The sequence below is a fragment of the Chionomys nivalis genome, chromosome 1 (genome assembly GCF_950005125.1).
Source record: "Chionomys nivalis chromosome 1, mChiNiv1.1, whole genome shotgun sequence".
Classification (NCBI taxonomy): domain Eukaryota; kingdom Metazoa; phylum Chordata; class Mammalia; order Rodentia; family Cricetidae; genus Chionomys; species Chionomys nivalis.
In genome coordinates this window covers 55575296-55598025 of record NC_080086.1, presented here as the reverse complement: position 1 = coordinate 55598025, position 22730 = coordinate 55575296, and the positions used below count along the sequence as shown (strand labels likewise).

General features: G+C 43.8%; 1 protein-coding gene across 1 annotated transcript in view; it reads left to right on the top strand.

The window, feature by feature from the left end:
* Positions 1-22184, top strand: part of LOC130871955 (small nuclear ribonucleoprotein Sm D2-like) — a 70278-nt gene extending 48094 nt beyond the window's left edge. Inside the window, exon 2 of the mRNA XM_057765729.1 lies at positions 21970-22184. Coding sequence (XP_057621712.1) covers positions 21970-22184 — 215 coding nt within the window. The remainder of the gene's footprint in view (positions 1-21969) is intronic.
* Positions 22185-22730: the final 546 nt, after the last annotated feature.

Genomic DNA, 22730 nt, shown 5'->3' with positions numbered 1-22730 from the left:
TAGGACAAAACAAACGAATGGAAGGGGAAGAGTCAAAGGAAAGGCACAAGAAATAGACTCAGATACACACCTGTTTGCACACTGAGAAATCCCATAAAAACACCAAACTGGGAACCATCATATATATGCAAAGGACCTGTAAGGTAAAAGGAGAGAATGTTTATGTGTGTGTGTATTAAAATAAAAAAAAAAGTTTCTTTTTTAAGAAAGGGAAAATCTGTGACATGACGTTATAAGACAAAAAACCTCCAAAGATGCCACTGAGTTCATTTTCTGTTGACCATCTATGGCTGGACATGGAGTCTACCCTTGCCCACCCTTAAGAGTGGTTTGTTTGCCCAGTGTGACCCCTCTTGGAGAAAACTAAGTTTTCATTTGTAAATGGTTCTGGACTAGGGATGGAGGCGTGTGTCTACTTCTTTTAGCTCTAGGACCTTCCTGGTGTAGACCCGGGCAGGCCCTGTGCATGCTGCCTCAGTCTCTGTGAGTTCATGTTTGCATCAGTCCTGTTGATTCAGAGGCCTTACATCCTTGGAGTCCTCCATCACCTCTGGCTCTTACACTCTTTGTGCCTCCTCTCCTGAAGGGTTTCCTGAGCCCTGCAGGAGGGATTTGATGGAGACATCCCATTTAGGGCTGAGTGTTGGCTCTCTGCGTAGTGCCTGACTGTGAGTCCTCCACTCTCCCCTGCATAGTGCCTGACTGTGAGTTTTCTGCTCTCCCCTGCATAGTGCCTGACTGTGAGTCCTGTACTCTCCCCTGCATAGTGTCTGTGAGTCCTGTACTCTCCCCTGCATAGTGCCTGACTGTGAGTCCTGTACTCTCCCCTGCATAGTGTCTGTGAGTCCTGTACTCTCCCCTGCATAGTGTCTGTGAGTCCTCTACTCTCCCCTGCATAGTGCCTGACTGTGAGTCCTCTACTCTCCCCTGCATAGTGCCTGACTGTGAGTCCTGCACTCACCCCTGCATAGTGCCTGACTGTGAGAGTCTGTACTCTCCCCTGCATAGTTCCTGACTGTGGCTTCCTGTAGTCTCCCCTGCATAATCCCTGACGGTGAGTCCTGTACTCTCCCCTGCTTCGGCAGGAAGCTTCTCTGATGATGCCTGAGCAAGGCTCTAATTTACTTCCCTAGCTGGAGTCCATATTTATTTATTTTACAAACTCCAACCATTTGAATTGAGTGCCCACTATGCCCATTGTGCTCTTCTCAACAAGGGGCACAAGGAATCCCCTGGGAGAACCCAGAGACCACTTTCCTTGTAGACAGCTCATTTTATCTATTACAGGACAAGTCCCCTGTCTGTACCCCCAGAGTCTCCTCTGTGAGGATTAAACAGCTCCATCCTCTCCCTGCAAAAAGTCAGGGCCTTCCTTTTTTTTTTTTTTTGTTTTCAGTTTGTTAATGTCCCTCTTTAAAATGTGGTAAGACAAGTATAAACTATAAGTTATGAAGCCTAATTCTGAACATGTTCCAATTCATAAATTCTGTCAAATAATTTGCTGAGCATATGTAAACGCACCGCTGTTCAGTATATCTGCTGCCTTTTATGGTTTATCTGGGTTTCGGTGGAGACATACATCTTCATTGCTTAGGATCCCAGGAAATAAAGAGCTTCACAGAAATCTCTGCACAGAGCAAGTACAATTTATTTTCATACTCTTCGTCATTTAATGAAGCCCTGTAGCCACATAGCCAGGCTTCTTTGCTGCTCTTGGGCATGCATCTCCAAAGGTCACCGATTCCATGTGAAGGGCTACATGATAGAGGTCCTGCCAGCAGCCCTTGAGGAAAATAACATTAATTGCCTGAAACTTTAATTGGCTATATGACAGTAGTCAGGCTAGTGGCTGGGAAAAAGACACCCCAGCTGTCAAATACACAACCTGGCAGGATGGTATCAAATGCCAACAGCCCTTCCCACCCAGAGCTGATATTTGAGAGGCACACAGACCCAGAGATCAGAAAAATCTCCCTCCACCTAGTGATATTTCATATCTGCTTGATTTTCACTGGTGCATGCAAAACATGTAGCTTTCGTTAGGACAGGACACAGCTGTGTTTGGAGTAGCCACACCCCCGAACTGGTAGTCAGTAAGTGAGAGTTTAGAAATGTGCCCACTGATTAGGACACAATTATATTATCTGTTTTGCTAGGTTTGGATTTTTGTAATTAGGGACAATTTGGCGAGGACCAAGTGAAAACCAACAACCAACATCTGCCAAGAACACTAAGCCATTATGCTGCGGTCCTGGAGCGAGGGCCCTGGTTTTCCCTTTCTGAATAGTCAGTCATCTATAATTGGGTCCCAGTTCTGTCTGCTGTACTTCTTGATTATAAGAGACGAAACCATGCAGGCCTGAGAGGACTACAAACAGCAGCGGCTAGTCATTACTGCTGACGGTTTGTGGAGATAAAGAAGAAGCAAGTGGAGAACTGGAAGTTAGGAGTCTGCTCTGGGATGGTATTGCTTGGTATTGGCAAGTAATCGACCCATCAATCAACATGATCTTCAGGTAAAGTCAGGAACATGTAAACAAGTAGGGACAAAAATACAAAGCCCTGTGCCAAGCGTCGAGGGGCCGTCGCTGTAGTTCTATTTCCAAGAAGCCTTTGCTCTAAGACCATAAACAATTACAGCCTCTCTCCCATGGTTCTCCTCTGCCTAGAACTTCACAGCCGGTTTGAGCTGTTCCCATTTCCTCACTGTTTTCCACAGGTGCTCAGTGTAGATCAATGGGGCAGACAACCCCGCACAGCTGTTTTATTTGGCATGCAACTTTTTTTTTTTTTTGGTTTTGTTTTGCTTTGTTTTTTAACTTCCCTTGCTTGTCAATATTTTAAACAGGAGCTGTTTCATGTAAGTACTTCCATGCCAAATCCAGATCCCCTCAAAAAATGAGAGGACCTGGCAATCTTGGCTCGACTCAGTCACAGCTGCAGTTGCTGGAGCGGAGAAGCAGCTGCCGGGAGCACACACTCTCTCCACCCCCTCCCGACCCTGTGCCCACCTGGTCTGACTCTCCCAGTGCAGTTTCTGACTAAACCCACAGACATTTGGATTTCAATTCTAGTGTGTTCTTTTCTTCTCTCCAACAAAGAAAGCACTCTGAACTATGAGACAGGATGGACGCCAAGAACACTGACGAGGCTCAAGAGACTGAACAGCCTGCGTGCTGGATGTTTGGAAATAGAACAGTTACCCGGAGAAGCAGTGGGGCAGAATCGTCAAAAGCATAAAAGAAACATGATGCTGTAGGCAGTCATGGCTCCAGCCTTTACTCATCTAGACGATTTTGAGCTTTCTGGGCCACTGTTTCTTCATTCAGAATATACGTTTAGTGGCTGGTGGTAGGACTTATTAAGTAAGCATTTTTAAACAACCACCGTGCCCCGGAGATGCTTGTGAACATTGGTGAAAGAACAATAATCCAAACAAAGCCTGAACTTGTATGGCTTATATGAAGTGACACCTTGTCAAACAGAACAATGTCTGACGCATAATAAAACTCAATACATGGCAGCTATTATTATTCATAATCTGTTTTCTCCTCAGAAGTGACTACTTGTGTTGGAAGTCATAAATCCACGTAAGCCTGTGTTTTACTTCCTGGTATTGTGGACAGAAAGTCAACATTTGGAATGATCCTGAGGCTTGTTCAGACTTAGCAGAGACGAACATGGTGACCAGTTACTGATATCTGCCCAAGCTTGAGTTATGTGCACTGCACTATGTCTGGAGGATTGGTCCATGCTGTTTAGAAGATGCTTTTATTTCTGGAAAATATACAGAATGTGTCGTTCATTTTCAAAAATATCTAGAATATGCCCTTGTGAATATTCTTAATCTTTCTGAGCTTTGTTGTTCGGGGTAGAACAAAAACCGCCATGCCCCAGATTGTTCCTTTTAGCAAACAACTCAGAAAGGCAAAATCATGTTCTACAGTTTAGGCACCAGCAGAAGCCCAAAACCTAGAACCTAGGAAGGCCTGTGACCTAGACAGGTTTGAGAGAATGTCCCAGCAGCTAGCTGGATAGGTGACCCTTGAAGAACTGCAAATACAACTTAACAGCCCCGAAATGCTTGCCAGCGATGATTAAATAGCTCAAAGGAAAACACCACAGCTCCAACCAAAGCATATAAGCCCAGAGATCACCGTAATGTGGTCTCTTTAAGAGACAAGCCACGCCCACTCCCTGCAGCCTCTCTCCCTTCCTCTCCATCTTTGCTCTCTCTCTCGGTCTCCCTTTCCCCCTTCTCTCTCTCTCTCTCTCTCTCTCTCTCTCTCTCTCTCTCTCTCTCCCCCTTCTCCCCTTTTTCCTTCCCCTCTATAACCCAACTAATAAATATCCAATTCTATTCTGTATGATGTGCCTGCCTGTGTGCCTTCCACCCACCGCCTGCCCATACTGCTCTCTGGGGACCAGCCAGCCATCACATGGCTGGCGACCAGTCACCTTGGTTTGTGGACCTGCTGCATGGTCTCGACCCTGCAGCAGGTGACTGGGGACCTGCAGCAAATCCATAACAATCACCCCAGGTAAGTTCTGAGGCTGGAATTCTTTCTACCAGTGTCTATCCACCTTGGTATCTCTCAGACCCTGCTTCTCCTTGCTTGCCTCATCCCATAGGTCTTTGGTCTGTTCACAATTCTAGGCCTGACAGGAGTGGAAAGGCCCTACATATTTTCTCCTTCAAAAATGGTGCCCAAATATTCACCCTCTGCAAGTTGCTCAGGAGCTGATGTGAAATTAAACCCTTCCCAGCAATGTTAAATGGAAGCCTCCACCTGCAGCTCCAGGCTGGGGCCTTCTCCATTGACATCATGTGTGGTCACTCATGGGAAAGCAAACAGCTTTGGTAGAGATGGCCCTTCCGTGCTGGAAGAGAGGAAGCCTGCTGTAGCCTATACCTTACAGGTAGACAGGCAAGATGGCACGCTGTTATAAAAACTGCAGGTACCTGTGCCGAGCCTGGGATGTGGGCTTGTGTGCCAGTTCAGCACCATGTACCCTGGAGGCTGCACCTGGTAAATTACCCTTGCCCTGCCTCCCATTCATGTACTGCCTTCCATCCATCCCAAGCTCCAAACTACTCTTTCCAGGCAAAACAAACCCTGAATTACACTGAAGCAGATGCCTTTCTGAAAGATGTGAGGACACAAAGGTGCCTTGGTTTCCCACGTGACATGCTGGCATTTATTTCTTGCTGAAAGCTCTCGGGAACCTGCCAGTCAGTCTCCCTGAACCAACCATTTGCACTTTGAGTAGACACAGACTGGATCCACTGGCCTTCACTCTGTCCCTGTGTTTTAGCTCAGAGTGCCATAAACTTTTCCAGAAGGGCCAAATAACAAATATATTTGTCTCTGTAGGCCACAAAACTTCTTGACCCTGATGTTGCAATGGGAGAGTAGAGATTGCAAAATGTAAACAAGTGAGCTCAGCTGTGAGCCAATAAAATTTTATTTACAAAATAATGGGTTTGGCCTTGCTGGCTGATGACTGAAATGCCCCTAAGTAGCTATGACTGTCATCCAACATAGAATCACAGATGTAATTAAAATATTATGACATACTTTTGCAAATGTTTTTAATGATTGGATTTCTTGGTGCTCCATCATGAGCTTTGAGGATGACAACACTCCCTCTTGAGGTTGAAAGTTGGACACCCCAGTCCCCCACATGGCTTGTTACCCCTGATCTAGCCACTGCATCATTACCAAATCTACATTTAGAATTAAATAGAAAGGCTGAGTCTCAACAAGGACTGAAAGCAAAAAAATGGTGTACCATGTTAGCAGCCAGGATGAGTACACACACCCTGCTTTGGGGCACAGACAGTAAATCCAACAGCAGGAACCATGACATTTTTCAGAACCCTTGGTGTAGAAGGTCCTTCTCTCTATGTATTGCTTTCATTGGTTAATAAAGAAACCTCCTTGGCCTTTTGATAGAGCAGAACTTAGGTAGGTGGGGAAAACTGGACTGAATGCTGGGAGAAAGAAGGGTGGAGGGAGGAGATGACATGGATTCGCTGGAGACAGACACTGGGAATTTTACCCGGTAAACCACTGCCACGTGGTGAAACTCAGATTAATAGAAATGGGTTAAACTGAGATGTAAAGTTAGCCAATGAGAAGTTAGAGCTAATGGGCCAAGCAGTGATTTCATTAATACAGTTTCTGTGTGGTTATTTCAGGGCTAAGCTAGCCCGGTGGCCGGGATGAACAAACCCTGACCATGCAAACACTCCCTGGGATTTCCCTAAAATCCCAAGGAAAGTGGAAGTTCCCACATGCCATGACGAGCTTTCCCAAGCTCTATTCCAGTGACAGATTTTATGTGGTCTCTTGGGGCATCCAATATGTACTTTTATTGTGTCCTGGTGAAATGCTGGTGAGTAGCCCCTAGTGCACCAGGAGACAGACACCAGAACCAAGTCTCACTTGCAAAGGAGATAGAACCTCTGACAATTTAAACTCCAAATTCAAAGACAGCATTAGTTGAACAAGAAAATCTAGAAAAATCATCCTGTCTTGAATGTGCTCAATTTTCATTTTGTTTCAAATGTTTATGAAACTCTTGAAACTGAGTTGAGTGGTCTTTGGCCTCTAACTGCACCATCAGTCTATTTAGCTAGAACACCAAAGTTAGCAGACACCTTGCCCCCAAAGTGTATTAAGTAAGATTGCTTTGGGATACTTCATCTAAAAATTGCTGGGGGAAAAAAGAAGAAAGGGTCCCCCTCATACTATTAGGCATCAAGCTTGAAAAATCAAATGAGATAACATAGATGGTTGCTTACAAAATCAGCAAAAACTGTTTATGCAATTAATCTTCATCACAGTCCTTCAGTCATGACATTAATGGCAAACAAATGTGAAAATAAATGTAAATTGTAGGTGGAAATGAATTCACCCCATGCATTCCACAGCAATTCCATTTGCCTGCATGTACACACTTGATATCTCCTTGAGGCCTAGGGTTTTCAGAAAAATTCAAGCTTGCAAACTGATCAGAGTTAAAAAGCAGTGACAAAATACCAATACCCAAACACCATCAGCATTAGGAAACATGAACTGGGAAGGGGCCAGTTGGCAGTCCTCACCCTAGGGGAAATGAAAACCTGGCTACATGCTCCTTGCCATTAAACTCTAACACTATGGGATGGGGCTATTTGAGTGGGGCCCCAGTTTAAAAAAAAATGAGTGCAGATTGGCTTCTGATGCTAATTTCTCACTCCTTGGAATTGGAAATGTCTCCCAGGACATTTCATGTTGAAATGCACCTGCATGTGTGCAGTGCTCTGAGGACCAGGAAAAGTGTCTCAGAAAGTGTCTCAGAAAGTTGGGACCAGGAGAGTGACATCGTGTGCATGTGTGTAATGTAGGTGCCTTTACCTGCATACTCATACTTCATGTTTGCCTTTCTGACTTGGCTCCACTAGATGGAAGAAAAGGGTTGTTTGGCCTCTGTCAAAAGCTTAAGCTTGGTCTCTGCTGCAAGTGGAACTTGAATATGTGAGAAGGGTTGATTAGGTTCATCCTTCGGTCCTTCCTAGTGTCCCACGGGGACATCAACACTGGCTCTCTCCCAGTGTAGGACTCAAAGGATAATTCTTGTAGCCAGAGCCTTATGAGTAAAGTGTTCAGGGGAGCAGTGTTCTGAGTTCCCCCTTCTCTCCTCCCCTTCACTTCTCTCCACTCCTACTTCTTTTTCTTTTTAAATTTACTTTTTGTATGTAAATATGCATGTGTGAATGCAGGTGTCTTTGCATTTGTGTGGATGTCATAAGTCAGCCTCAGGTACTGTTCCTCAAGACCCACGCACCTTGTTTTTGGAGACAGGGTCTTGGTACTCATTGATTAAGCAAGGCTGACTGGCCAGGGAGTCCCCTGGGAGTCCCCCTGTCTCTGCCTCCTCAGAACTAGGATGACAGATACAGTACCATCCTCAGGTTTTTGTTTGTTTGGGGTTTGTTTACTTGTTTGTTCCTCTAATAGGATCTGGGGATTGACCCGAAGTCCTATATTTGCACAGCAAGCACTTTGCCTCCTCAGATCCCTATGTTTTCTACAGAAAAAGATGTCAGAGAGTGATGTGGAAAGGTCATCTGTCTATCTGTTGCTTTCATTGGTTAATTAATAAAGAAACTGCTTGGCCTGATAGGTCAGAACATAGGTGGGTAGAGTAGACAGAACAGAATGTTGGGAAGAAGCGAAGTGAGACAGATTCAATGGAGCCAGCCACCAGGTCAGACATGCTGAATCCTTTCCGGTAAGCCACCACTTCGTGGTGCTACACAGATTATTAGAAATGGATTAGTCAAGATGTGAGAGTTAGCCAAGAAGAGGATAGAGCTAATGGGCCAGGCAGTGTTTAAATGAATACAATTTGTTCAGCGAGTCTGATTTTATCCTATACTTTTTCAGACCCAGTCCAGCTGGCCTGGGTGAGTTCCTGAAAGATCATCCCCATTGTTTCAGTATGTGGGTGCACCCCTCGTGGTCCTGAGTTCCTTGCTCATGCTCTCTCTCCTTCTGCTCCTGATTTGGACCTTGGGATTTCAGTCCGGTGCTCCAATGTGGGTCTCTGTCTCTGTCTCCTTGCATCGTCTGATGAAGGTTAATATCCAGGAGGATGACTATATGTTTTTCTTTGGGTTCACCTTCTTATTTAGCTTCTCTAGGATCACGAATTATAGGCTCAATGTCCTTTATTTATGGCTAGAAACCAATTATGAGTGAGTACATCCCATGTTCCTCTTTTTGGGTCTGGCTTACCTCACTCAGGATAGTGTTTTCTATTTCCACTGAACATAGCAGACAATGAGGACTGCTGAGAAGTCAAGAACAATGGCACTGGGTTTTGATCCTACTGTACGTACTGGCTTTGTGGGAGCCTAGGTAGTTTGGATGCTCACCTTACTAGACCTGGAAGGGGGTGGGAGGTCCTTGGACTTCCCAAAGGGCAGGGAACCATGACTGCTCTTTGGGCTGATGAGGGAGGGGGACTTGATCGGGGGAGGGGGAGGGAAATGGGAGGTGGTGGAGGGGAGGAGGCAGCAATCTTTAATAAATAAATAAATAAATAACCAAAAAAATACAATTTGTGTGTTGTTATTTCGGGGCATAAGCTAGCCAAGCAGCTGGGTGCTGGGCGGGAATGCAGCCCACTGCTCCTTCTACAAGAGAGAGAGAGAGAGAACCACATATGTATTAGGACTCAGATATGCAAAGGTAACGGAAAGAATCTCCTGTTGGCACTTATAACTGAACTCAGATTTAGATAAATGCAACCAAGACTGATTTGACTCTCCCTGGCTGGCAAAGCAAACTGAAAGCCAGGTGACTTCTTCCTATATGAAAACGGTTTGCAGAGGAAGAGAAACTGTTTTCGGAGTGTGATGGTACAGTACACTCTAGCTATGTGACCTAAGCAGAGACTCCGTGCCTCCTCATTTGCCATCTTGGACTAAGAGGTGACAATACTTGATGACTGTGCTATGTGAGAGGAAATATTTCCCCTCCCCTCATATGGGCTTTTCTTGTTGTTTTGTTAACTTTTTAGCCTAGAATATAAGTCATGAATGCTTTAGCTTGATTTTAAAGATGGTTGGTGTCGCTTCAATCACTTTTTATAAAAGCATTAGGTAAACTTGACACCACACCTGTAAAGTCATCCCCCAAAAGATGCTCCAAGATTTCCTGTCACTCCAGTGCTGACTAGAGGCCCCAAGAGGGGCCAACAGGTAAGTCCAAAGAATTTAGGGTTAACACACAAACCGTTCTGCTTCTCTAGGTAACTTTAAGTCTTGGAAGTTGGGTTTTCCTGAGTTCTAACACTATGTGCAGTTCAGATATGATACAGAAGAAGTCCCCATCATCTCTCTACATCAAGCACAGATTTCAAAGCTTCACTTTCATGGCTGCCACTGCTATTCATCTGTCCAGGAAACTCAGACTTATCCCAGATATAGAAGAAGCAGTAAGGTCCATTAGATGGCGTGCTCTTGGTTTCATGTTTTTCAGTCCTCCACAAGCTTTGCCAGGAGCTTTTAAGTCTTGAAGGCCACTGTCTCCCTTGTCTTGTGCCTCATTCTCCTAAGTGAGTGTAATTATTAACATCTGCATTAATTAATCCCCTGCCCTTGCACTTACACTCTTGGGAGAGGTGGATTGCAACTATTACAAACATATGGTTTTTTTTTCACATTTTAACTTAGAATCCGAGGGAAATCAAATATAATTTGTGAAATCAAATCTGATGTGGAAGGTTCCTGTTTGTTTCCTAGTTCTTTCCCTTAGTGTTTACTCATGAAACATGCTCAAATTTCTTAGACTTCTCTTCTAACCTATAGTCGGGTAAACACCAATAGTAGCTACAATGCCTACTACATAAGACTCATGAAAACTAAGTATGATTGATGAAAACTTTTATCAGATTATAACACATTCACTATCATTAATTACCATAATATTTAATTCCCATTTGTTGTTATCAGACCCAAGCTGTTGTTTGAATTCAGAAAGTCATAATGATAGCAGAAAATGTAGGTATGCTCACTACACAGCAGGTATTGTTCTGAGCTCGTTAAGTGCAGTGATATGTTTGAACCACCCAGCAACTCGAATGTATCATTCCCATTATTTGGATGAGCAATATGAGACACAGAAAGGAAAGTGGATTTGCCTAGTAAATGAATTCAAATCCAAGTCCTCAGGGAAGGCTCTACCACTATGATACAAGTCTTATGAGCATACTCTGCATTGGGAGTACCAATAAGGAATCCACCACCAAGTAATTGCCAATTCAACTAAATGAAGTAGGGCTTTTTTTTTTTTTTTTTTTTTTTTGGTGGGCAGACTCCTCCCATGCTATGACTAGCACTGTGATTCTCCTATGAGGTTTGGTGGATGGCACCTCCAGGACCCAACTTATACATACTTGTTTTACATGAATCATAAAGCAGAGTCGTATTCTAAAGAAATCATTTGGGCAAATGCTGGAATAGAAGGTATGATTTGAAATAGCAATATATCCTTGGAGGTAAGAAAGATAAATATAAAAACATACACTAACTTGATTCATTCATGATCTCTCGTTTGTGTTCTCCCAACCGCATCAAATTGTTACCCCAAAGTAAAAATGTGGTGAGCCCACAGTCCCTTTTTCAAAAGGCATGTGGAAAAAAAGGATGCTTTTGTTTTAAAGGAGCAGCAAGAGATGAGTTTTCCTCCCCCAGGAAAGTAGTCTGACATTGGCATCTGGAGAAGAAAGGTCTCCAAGAAGAACTGAGCCTCCCACCCTGCTCCAGCGAGATGCTGTAGATCACAGTAGGGCAGGGCAGGGCTGGAAGAACTGTAGGACCAGCTGTCTGCAAGTGATTAATGACAGCACCATGACCCGCTCACCTCTCCCAGGCACTTCTCCACCTGGGCATCTGGAATTATCTGCAGGACATATGGCGAGAGAAGGAGACGAGTTTCAAATCACCTAGGGCCAGCAGACACCTTAACAGAGACCCCTCCCCCAAAGTCAATGAGTCCCTCCCTGCTTGTTGAATTCCCTCCTTTCTCTTAGGAACACCAATGAAGCCCTTCTCCAAACATCTCCCCCCTGCACACACTGTTCCCAGCTGGGAAGGAATCACAGCCAAGCCTTTGCTACTCCAGGTACTGTGAAGGCTTGAAGAAAAGGGATCTAATTGACTTAACTGGTTATCACCAAGGGAATAGGTTGTGGAAAACACCAAATCTTAGAAACTCCAGGCCTTGAAACACTGGCTGGGGTACACTAGGATGTTAACTCTCCCTGGGACCATGACTAACATCCTCTTGTAAGACACATACCTGCTGGTTTGTGCATGCTGTAGTCACAGCAATGTTAGGATATTACTACCTGAGTAAGATTCCAAATTCTAAGTTTGGAGGCTTGCATGAAATGGTCCGTGATATTTTGGACACATTAGGTCACTCCTCTGAGCAATGCAAATGATTTAAGGATTGATTCAGCTATTGTAATCTTTATTATTTTCTCTAATTATAGTAATTGAGGTGTTTATTGGCTTGGACATAACTCACTCTGTCTTGTCATTCATTCTCTGCCTCGGTTCATGAAACCTTCACTCACAGTCACAAGTGACAAAGGCACAGACAGAGTCCAAACTCTCAAATGCTTCCATTTGCAATCAGCCTGATGAAAATTCTGCTTCCCCTTGTGTGACCTCTCCTGGAACAGAGACAGATGGGCACCCTGTGGAACAGGCACCTTGTGGAAGTGGTGAACTCTTTCCTTGCAGTGCTTTGGGAGATGGTAGTGGCACCTGTTTCCAGTGGTACTGGGTTCAATCAGATGGGCACTATGGTAGCTGAAGAGTACTAGGCATTGGGTTCACTGACATTAGACGTTGACAGAGATTTCTGTCCCGTCCTCCCCCTTCCAGTCCCACAGCCAATCAGTCCCAAAGAAATACACAGAGGTCTACATAAATTATAAACTGGGTGGCCTATTAGCTCAGGCTTCTTATTAACTCTTATATCTTACATTAACCCATAATTCTTGTCTGTGTTAACCACATGGCTTGTACCTTTTTTCAGTGAGGCATTCTCAGCTTGCTTCCTCTCTCTCTAAGTGACGACTGCAGACTAAGTCTTTCCTCTTCCCAGAATTCTGTTCTGGTTGCCCCACCTATACTTCCTGCCTGGCTACTAGCCAATCAGCATTTTATTAAACCGATACAAGTGGCAAATCTTTACAGGGTACACGACCATTGTCCCACAGCACCTACGGATGAATCTATTAGATAGATTGGTTCATAAGTTGAAATAAAATCGAATTCCTATGTTGAAACAAAATCTTCATCTTTAAAACATGTGTTTATTGTGTGTGTGTTTGTATGTGTGTGTGTGTGTGTGTGTGTGTGTGTGTGTGTGTGAGAGAGAGAGAGAGAGAGAGAGAGAGAGAGAGAGAGAGAGGGAGAGAGAGAGAGAGAAAGGTGGGTGGGTGGGTGGGAAGGGGCATGGAGGCCAGAGAGCAGTTTAATGGAGTCGGTTCTCTCCTTCAGCCTTTAGGTGGGATCCGGACAGTAAAAACACATGCTCAAGCTTGCATGGCAAACACCGTACTGGAAATTTGTTCATCTTTATGGAAGGGTGACAGAAGCAGCCTGGAGTATGGAATGAGATCAGAATTGACATTTTCTGTTAAGTCTGGTATCTGTTTGCTCCTCTGGGAAGCATATGGTTAGCCTGGGTTAGAGGAACAGAAGCTGATCAGGAAATAAGCTGAGAGAGAAATGGAAGAAACCGAAGGCAGAGGAAGTGGACGTTGACGACCCTTCAGAAGAGTCCTGCTTTGGGGCAGGAAGGTTAACCCATGACCACTATGTTGTTCAGTTGTTGAGTAGAGAAAGAGGGTGACCTTGACTAAAAACTAGGGGGGCCCAGAAGGAGGTGACAGATGGAGACCATCACCTAGCTGTACATCACACCTTGCCACTTTCTTCAGAGAGTTCTGAGCCTCACCAGGATGCCTGGACCCTCAGTCTGCCCTTAGTTCCTCCCTCCTGGTGAAACAGATGTGACAGGCTTTCAGCAGTGAAACCCTCACTCATGCAAATGGCCATAAATACAAACAGACATGCACACCATACCAACAACACATTAAAGATGGCCACAAAGGTATTAGTGGTCTCTTGGAATTGCAAATAGAACAACAACAACAAAAAAAAAAAAACAACTGTAGCTACTTGCAAGTAGAAGAACTTTCTAGATATAGCCTATGGATTCTGAAAAATATTAATTCACTCTAAATCAATAATGTTGTAGGGTAAATTAACTGAAACAATAACTGTCACCTTCAAAAACCAAGATCAGGAAATGGGATATGAGATGGGTAGGTTAGATCAATGAAGAAAGTCCAAAGGAAGAAGGTGGTGAAGAGCATCATCGGGAGACAGTTTTATCACCTTTCCTCTGGACACTAATAAATCAAGCTGACAAAATGATTAAAAGAAATAAAAGATCCAAGCATAATAAGAAGTTTAACTTTTTTGCTTCTGTAGACACTAACCATAAAGAACTACAAATATGGTAATCTGTGAATCCATCACCTTCTGGCTCCTGTGGTGGACAGGTGCACAGGTGTCCTCTCCTTCAGGCTCGTCCCAGATGTGTCACAGATCTTGCAGCCTATAGACTAGTTACACTCATGCACATGTCACACACAGGTATGTCACAGCAGCACTGCCTGTGGTTGAGTAGCAGTGCCCTTACCCAAGTCACAGCTATGACAGAGGACACAGCTAACTTAGTATTCCTAAGTATGACAATTCCATGTCTGATTACTTGAGTTCTGGGAGGCTCTAGGACACTTCTCTGTGTGCTTTTTTCTCAAGTCCTGACCCATGTACATTAACCTCTGAACTTGACCAACTCCTTAGAACCCAACTGTCCACCGTCCCTATTCTCCTTTCACCATAGCTTATACTCTCTGTTGTTGGGGACCAGGACTGGGGTGGGGAGACGGATTTACAATTTCCAATGTAGATCACTGCATTTCCTGAGAGAATTTTTGTGTTCTAGGAACACTACAAATTGAGGTTTCTTTAAGGATATCTCTTATCATGACTACTAGTTATTCTCATTTAAATTAATAAAGACAAGGATTAATATAATCCATATAGAAATATGCACTTTACATAAAGTCTATTGGTTGTTTTTAAACACTCAGGGATCATTTCTAAAGATGAACCATACTTCTAAATCACAAATCATAAAAATATTTTTTGAGAAACTCAAAGAAATAGTGCCCTACGGATCACATGCTCCTAATAATTGAAAAAGGTATCAATCATAAATGTTTAATTAAAATGTCCATACAGACACATTAGTAAGAATATTAGGCTCACAATGGGTAGAAGGTGGTTAATTTAAATCTGAATTATCTAGGAAAACTTTATTGGGAGGCTCTTTATAAATTGTGGGCAGACATAGGGAGACCTCAAAGGGTAGTTTAGACCCTCTGAGAATGGATGTAGTTACTACTCCAAGATGTAGTTACTACTCCAAGAGAAGCATGCTGAGGATGAGAAGAAAGGAGTCTTGTGGGAAAGGACCAAAGGACCAGGCTGAGGGCATAGGCCTTAAGCTCTAAAGAATCAGCCACATTGAATATTTCTGACCCATTGGCAGCCACTTCACCAACTAAACCACAAACATGCAACGGAAAACCGTGGTTCTTTGGAAGTCTAGAGAAGGCTATCACCTTCTATTACCTTCTCAGTAGGTTTTGGCAGACAATGCGAATGTAAACTTTTTTGTTTTTTATTATTTATTTATTATTATTATTAAAAATTTCCACCTCCTCCCCTCCTCCCATTCCCCCTCCCCTCTCCCTGCCCCCCTACGAATGTAAACTTAATTGTGTTCTCATCTCATCTCTCTCTCTTTCTCTCAGTTTCTCTCCCTTCCTTCCTCCCTCTTCTCTCCCTCCCTCCTTCCCTCTTCTTTCCAGCAAACAGAGGGGCATTTTCTGACACCTGGAAAGTTTGATAAGGACAGTTTAAAATAATGGTTCTTAACCTGTAAATATTGGATATTTACAGTACAATTCATAACAGTAGCAAAATTGCAGCTATGACTTCAACAGAATAATTTGTGGTTGGGGCTCATGCCAAGGTGAGGGACTGTGTTAGAGGGCTGCAGCTTTAGGAAGCACGAGAACCATGGCTCTAGGGGAACAAAGCTGCTACAGTTCTCTTGGCCAACTGCATCTAGGGCAGACACATGTTGGCATCTGGATTTAGGGTAAATACTTGGCTTTAGATTCCCCCTTCCAGGGTAAGATAGTTTGAATCATTTCTATTTTATCTTGAAGGAAAGTTCTCTTCCAGTCCTCTCCTACAAAACCCTGAACAGTCAAGTCAGACCATGAGACTCTTTTTCCTTTGTCTTCAAACCTTCCACATTTCCAGATTCAGCTAAACACTGACTCCTAGGGCAGCAGTAGCTTGGATATGCCACAGAGAACCTACATTCAAGTCATACAGGGACAGAAGTTGCTATAAACTACAGTAGGCAGCTGGGGAGGCGGCTCAGTCAATAAAGTGCTCCCATGCGAGCATTGGTCTGGATCCATAGTCCCCACATAGAAAGATAAGCATGGCACTCACCTGTAACCCCAGCAAGGAGGAGGCAGAGACCGGAGGATCCACTGGGCTTGCTGGCCAGCCAACCTTGTCAACTGTTGAGTTCTGGCTTCAGTGAAAGACCCTCTCAAGCAATAAAGTGGGAGTGGTTTTTTATTCTGTTTTTTATTTTAGTGTGTGGCTGTTTTGCCTGTGTGTATGTCCATGTACCACATGTGTGCTTAGTGCCCAAGAAAGCCAAATGAGAATGCCTGTTTTAGACATACAAGTTTTAGCATTCATTTATAGCTTTGTCTCAGAGGTCTAATGAAAAACAAGAGAAACATTAAATCAAGAAAAAAGTTCTAAAGAAAATCAAGAAAAATATTCCAACAGAGACAGATGAGAGAGAAACTCTCCGTACCTCACATTACTTTTGTTGTTTCAGATATCAAAAAGATCATGAAATTATGGGGGGGAAAAGGTTGTAGGATAGGGAGAGGAGCAAATTGAATTACATTTTCTAGGTTTCAGGAACAGAGAGAAAACTGCCAGGAGTCTGACTTGGTCATGGTGGAAGAATTGCTGAGTCAGCTACTCAGGCCACCGCAGCAGCCCTTAACAACAGGCACCCTCCTGAGGACCCGAGCCACCAGGTCCTCAGGTGCCAAGTCCTTCAGGTGCCAGGGTTGCTCACCTGGGGAAGTGAGTTTGACTTCACAGAGAGTGTTGGTGGCTGCATATCCTGCTGTCCACCTCTTCTCTGCCTCCTGTCTGGGATTCTGAGAGCCTGGATGCAGGTTTGTGCTGTAAAACCTCCCAAGCCTCTGTGGGTCAAAGAGCCAGCCAGCCAGGTGAGAAGTGTTTGTGGAAGACACAAGATATCAACCTCTGGCTTCCACACACACATTCATATGCATTTACACATACACACACACACACACACACACACACACACAAACACATAAACCCCTTGAACAAACAAAAAATAAAAATCCATAGTCAACTTTTCCATTGTAACTTCCAGGCATTCATATAGCGCCATTGTTTCCACTTCACCCAGCCACACTGACTCTCTGCAACTCCAGAAGCAGCCTCCTAGTGCACAGCAGCTTGGAACATTCAGTACTAATTTTTTGCGTTGTACTTAGCAGCAGAAAATCTTGACTCTTGGCAGCAAGAAGTAAATTATTCTTAGAGCACTATACTTAGATGCTTTGAGTTTAATTACCTTGTAAGTTTCAGGTCATGTTATTACCATGAAGTTGCATGATTTTGCAAATTTATTTACAGCCTATAAATGGAAAATTACTTTGGAGATGAACGCTGCTAAATTGGTCCCTTGTAAGCAGCTCTTTAGTTAGAAAGAAAGGAAGGAAGGACGGAAGGAAGAAATATTTTTCCAATAAGACAATGTGAGTTATTCAAATGCCCATGGTCTTAAAAGTTAAGAGTCAGAATATTGAGTTAAATATGTGTCCCCCATCTTTTACAGTCAAGAAGACCAGCAGTATTCTAAAAATAAGACATCTTTATTAAGGGACAAAGCTGCAACAGCAGCTTATTCTAGCAGAACATCTTCCTGCCCATCTAACAGCTAAAAACCTGAATCTTAATCCACATTCAAAATGGCTTTACCAACGACCAGAACTTCACCATTTTCTGACAAACTAAAAGGAATTCTGATGTTATGAACTTTGGCAATTTTAAATTTTCCATAATCTTTTAAGAATGCAAACTCTACATTTAATATACCACTATGTATTAATAGAAGAGTTTTCAAGGATTTAAAAAACATTATGGAATCCAAATGTTGCCAGGTAGCAATTCAAAGCAAGTAAGTGTTTTGACAAACTGCTTTATTTACATTGTTCTGCAGTCCGAAACTGCAGTCAGTCACTCAGTCCACAGATTCAAGGCTGGAACCAAGCAGGCATGGCGTAGCTAACAGTTTAGTGTTTTATTAAAGCTGGTCCCGCTTGTGGGGACTTGGTTAACTGAAGCTATACCTCAACTCGCTACAAAGTCTGCACACAGCTCTACAGCACTGGAGGCTAAAGAGCCATCCTGTGAATCTCCAGCTGTGAGCAGCGGTTATTTAACTCTTGCTACCCTTCAGGCTAGAATTTCATTTGGGAGCTAAGTTTTATTCATGGCTGTTCATAGACTTTGCAAATCTCTCTGCTTCTGAAAATGAACTCCCAATAAGACCAAGATTGTGTTTTACTTGACAAAAGGGTAAATTCACTGCATACACATTCATTTTGATAATTGATGTCCTCAGAGGTAGTGTGGCAAAGACAAGTCTGTACACTGAAGGAGAGGAATTTTGAGTGGGGCCCCTGAGGACTGAAGAGGGAGCTTATCAGCAGCAAGGAGAGCTGTCCCAACTGTGAATGCCTTGTGGCCTGTTCTCTTACACTTAACCCCTTTAAAGAGAGCTATGTGTGTAATCGTTAAGTTCAGACACTGAACCCTTTTACAATACACACCAAGGAACTACAAGTGCAAGCCACTTTTCCTAGGGAGCCTTGGGGGGTATAGCATTATCTGTTGTTAATGGTTAATGAAACACCTCACAAAAGACGTAAGGTTTAGGTTGAGTCATAAAGATTAGAGAGTGTCAGATGAAGAGAAATGACATGTTTATATCATGCACAAAACAAGGTAAAAAGGATGAATGTGAACAAAATTCATATTGTGAGGGTATTCTATTAGAAAAGTAAATGACCCTTCCCAGGACAGGGTTCCTTTTAGAGGATTTGCAATGAGACACAGCTTCCAAAAGTGGCAACACTGCGCCTACTCCCTGCTCCATGTTTGCTGGATGGATCAAGAATGGGTAACTGTCCTTTTAAAGTCTAGTTTCTTGAGTTCTTTATATATTTTGGAGATCAGACCTTTGTCTGTAGCGGGGTTGGTGAAGATCTTCTCCCAGTCAGTAGGCTGCCTTTTTGTCTTAATGACAGTGTCCTTTGCTTTACAGAAGCTTCTCAGTTTCAGGAGGTCCCATTTATTCAATGTTGCCCTTAATGTCTGTGCTGCTGGGGTTATACATAGGAAGCGATCTCCTGTGGGAGCAGGGAAACTCATACCTTAGTTAAGGGAGCCACCTAAGGGTTGGCAAGAGACTTGAACCTGGAATGGCTACCAGAAGCCCAGGGCAATGTCCCCAGTTAGTTCATTGGGGCACCTGAGGATAGGGAACCTGAAATGAATCTATCCTATAATCATACTGATGAATATCTTGCATATTGCCATAGAACCTTCATCTAGCGATGGATGGAGATAGAGACAGAGACCCACACTGGAGCACCGGACTGAGCTCCCAAGGTTATAATGAGGAGCAGAAGGAGAGAGAACATGAACAAGGAAGTCAGGACCATGAGGGGTGCACCCAACCACTGAGACAGGGGGGCCGATCTATTGGGAGCTCACCAAGGCCAGCTGGACTGCTACTGAAAAAAAAATGGGATAAAACCGGACTCTCTGAATGTGGTGGACAATGAGAGCTGACAAGAGGCCAAGGAGAATGGCACAGGAACTTTCATCTGGCGATGGATCGAGAGAGAGACAGAGACCCAATTTGGATCAACCGTCTGAGCTCTTAAGGTCCAAATGAGGAGCAGAAGGAGGGAGAACATGAGCAAGGAAATCAGGACCATGAGGCGTGCACCCACCCACTGTGACAGTGGAACTGATCTATTGGGAGCTCTCCAAGGCCAGCTGGACTGGGACTGAATAAGCATGGGTTGAAACTGGACTCTCTGAACAAGGCGGACAATGAAGGCTGATGAGAAGCCAAGGACAATGGCACTAGGTTTCGATCCTAATACATGAACTGGCTTTGTGGGAGCGTAGCCTGTTTGGATGCTCACCTTCCGGGACCTAGATAGAAGTGGGAGGACCTTGGTCTTCCTGTAGAGCAGGGAATTTGGACTGCTCTTCAGTATCGAGAGGGAGGGGGAGTGGACTAGGGGGAGGAGAAGTGGAGTGGGGATAGGGGGAGGGGAGTGGGGGGAGGGGGCAATATGTGGGAGGAGGGGGAGGGAAATGGGAAACGGGGAGCAGTTGGAAATTTTAAGTAAAAAAGAATAAAAAAAAAAGAATGGGTAACTGACCTACTGTATTGGTTATTAATGAGCCAATGAGATTGTCTTGAGAGAATTTGCACTGACAAAGCTGAAGGGTCTTTGGCTGAATATTGGAGACCAGCAGGGCCACTATGAGCCACCTGCAGTGGCTGTGTTAGGACATACTCAGAATAACCAAATAGGAGAAGCTGAACCAGGAATAAACAGGACCTTACCAGATTCACTCCAAGGATCATGAAGAAAGAGACCATCTGCACTCTCTTGCCTGACAGGCTGTTGAATTAAACACAGTTCATCAAGATACACTGTATATGGGATGGTAAACTGTGGTCCAGGGGAAGATCCAGCCTGAGGCTGGTTTGTGCTCATCCTGCGTGAAGGATTATTCACACAAACTTAAGAGTCACAGATGAGGAGGGCCAGAGACCAACACATCCTTCAAAGCTATTACAGAGAGAGGATACCAAGGGCTGGCTGTAGTTACAGCTACCACTAGTGTTGGTACTTTCTTTTCCCCCATTACTTCATTATGGCGTCAGATCTCAGGTTCAAGTTGAGTTGACTCAAAGTTCACGTTGAGTTGACTTTTGTGTATTATACAAAAGAAGGCCCAATCTCCTCCCCTACTAAGCACAGAGATGCCTACCCTTCCCCAAGTACTTCAGTAAATCGCCTTTCCCTGTCCAACTCTGTGTTCTTGACTCTTGCGAAACTCTTCTTAATGTGGCAGAACACCTGACTGAAGCACTACAGGGAAGCAAAGATGTCTGAGGGGAAGAGTCCATCAGAGCAGGAAGATGAAAGCGGGTGCTCGGCTGGCTTTATCCCACCTTGTTCAGTCTGGGACCACAGTCCACAAGATGGTGCCGCTCGCCATCAGGGTGGGTCTTCACTCCTCAGTCAAACCTCTTTGGAACTTCCTCAGACACCGGGGATGTGTCTCCTAGGTGACTCTAAACAAGGTAATAGTCATGAGGGTGGTTAGGTGCCACAGCAGCTCTGTCACACAGTGAGTCATATGTGTTATTTCTGGATGCTCCCTTCTGTCCTGGTGGTTTGCATGGGTCTTCAGGCCAGTAGCAGAATGTTTCCACTCCTGAAGGTTTGAACAAAGTCGTATTCCAGCTTTGTTTTTCCTATTCAAGATAGCTTTAGTTACACGTTTCCATAGGAGTTTTCAGATGTTTCTATATCTGTTAAAAAAAAAAAAAACTCTGCAAATTAATATGCAAATTATTGGGACTAAAACAAAAACTAAGAAGTGGGACCACATTGAACTAAAGTTTCTGTACAGCAGAGGAAGCAGTGAGCAAAATGAAAAAGCAATCAATGAAATGGTAAAAGGTAGTCGTGGGTCATGTACCGGGTAAGGAGTAATCTTTGGAAAATCTGACGAACTTGTGCCATGCAGCAACCAAGTGGCCACAGTGGGTAAAGCACCTTGTGTAACCATATCTTTCCTGGGAAGTCACACCATGACCAGAAGCATATGAAAACATGTGTACCTTGCAAGTCAAAACCACAAGGAGGGGTCACCTCACCTTTCCTGGGGTGACCATTATGGAAACATCAAGAAGAAATCAGCTTCACTAAAAGCACGGAGGAAAGGGAACCCTGGTACTCTGTTGGCAGAACTGTAAACTGGTACTGCCATTATGGAAAACCATATGGATGTTTCTCAAAAAGCTAAAAACAGAACCATCACATGCTCCAGCAATCTCATTCCTCATTATAAATCCAAAGGGAATAAAGTCACTGTTTTGAAGAGGGATCTGTCGTCCCATGTTCTTAGCAGCTCTATTCACAAGACCCAGGTTCTGAAGAGACCCGAGTATCTGTTGGCAGACAGAGCAGTAAAGGAGTGTGATGTCAATGGAGAAGCAGACACATCCAGAGATGGGGAGGAGAGGGATAGCTTTAACAAGAAGGCTTACATGGGAAATCCAAAGCAGGGTTGAACCCACAACAACAGGGGAATGGTGGTTACCTAGGGATAGGTTTGAAGTGCAAATGTTAGTCAAAGGTACAAACCTTTAGTTATAAGAGGGATAAGTCATGGAGATGCAATCCAGAGACTAGTGGTGCTGGGTAAAGTGGTGTTCTATGTACCTGAAATTATGCATGAAATATATATATATACACAAACATGTACCACACATACACACACATCACACATATATCCCACATACAGGTACAGTACACACACACTGTATGCATATACTGCATGCACACACATATATACGCATGTTCATATGTACGCATACACATATATATTTGCACACAGTTAACTATGAGAATAATAAATACCTTAATTTGATTGAGGTAAAACCTTATAGCATGTAGGCATTTATAAGAATACCACGTTGTGTACCCCAAATATAAAAAAAAATGTTCATCAATCATACCTCAATAAGTCCCCAGGGAAAAGCAACTATGATTGAATCTTAGCAACTTATGGCTCACAGGGGAAAGGCTCCTGTGTTACTCACATGCCTCTCACCTTC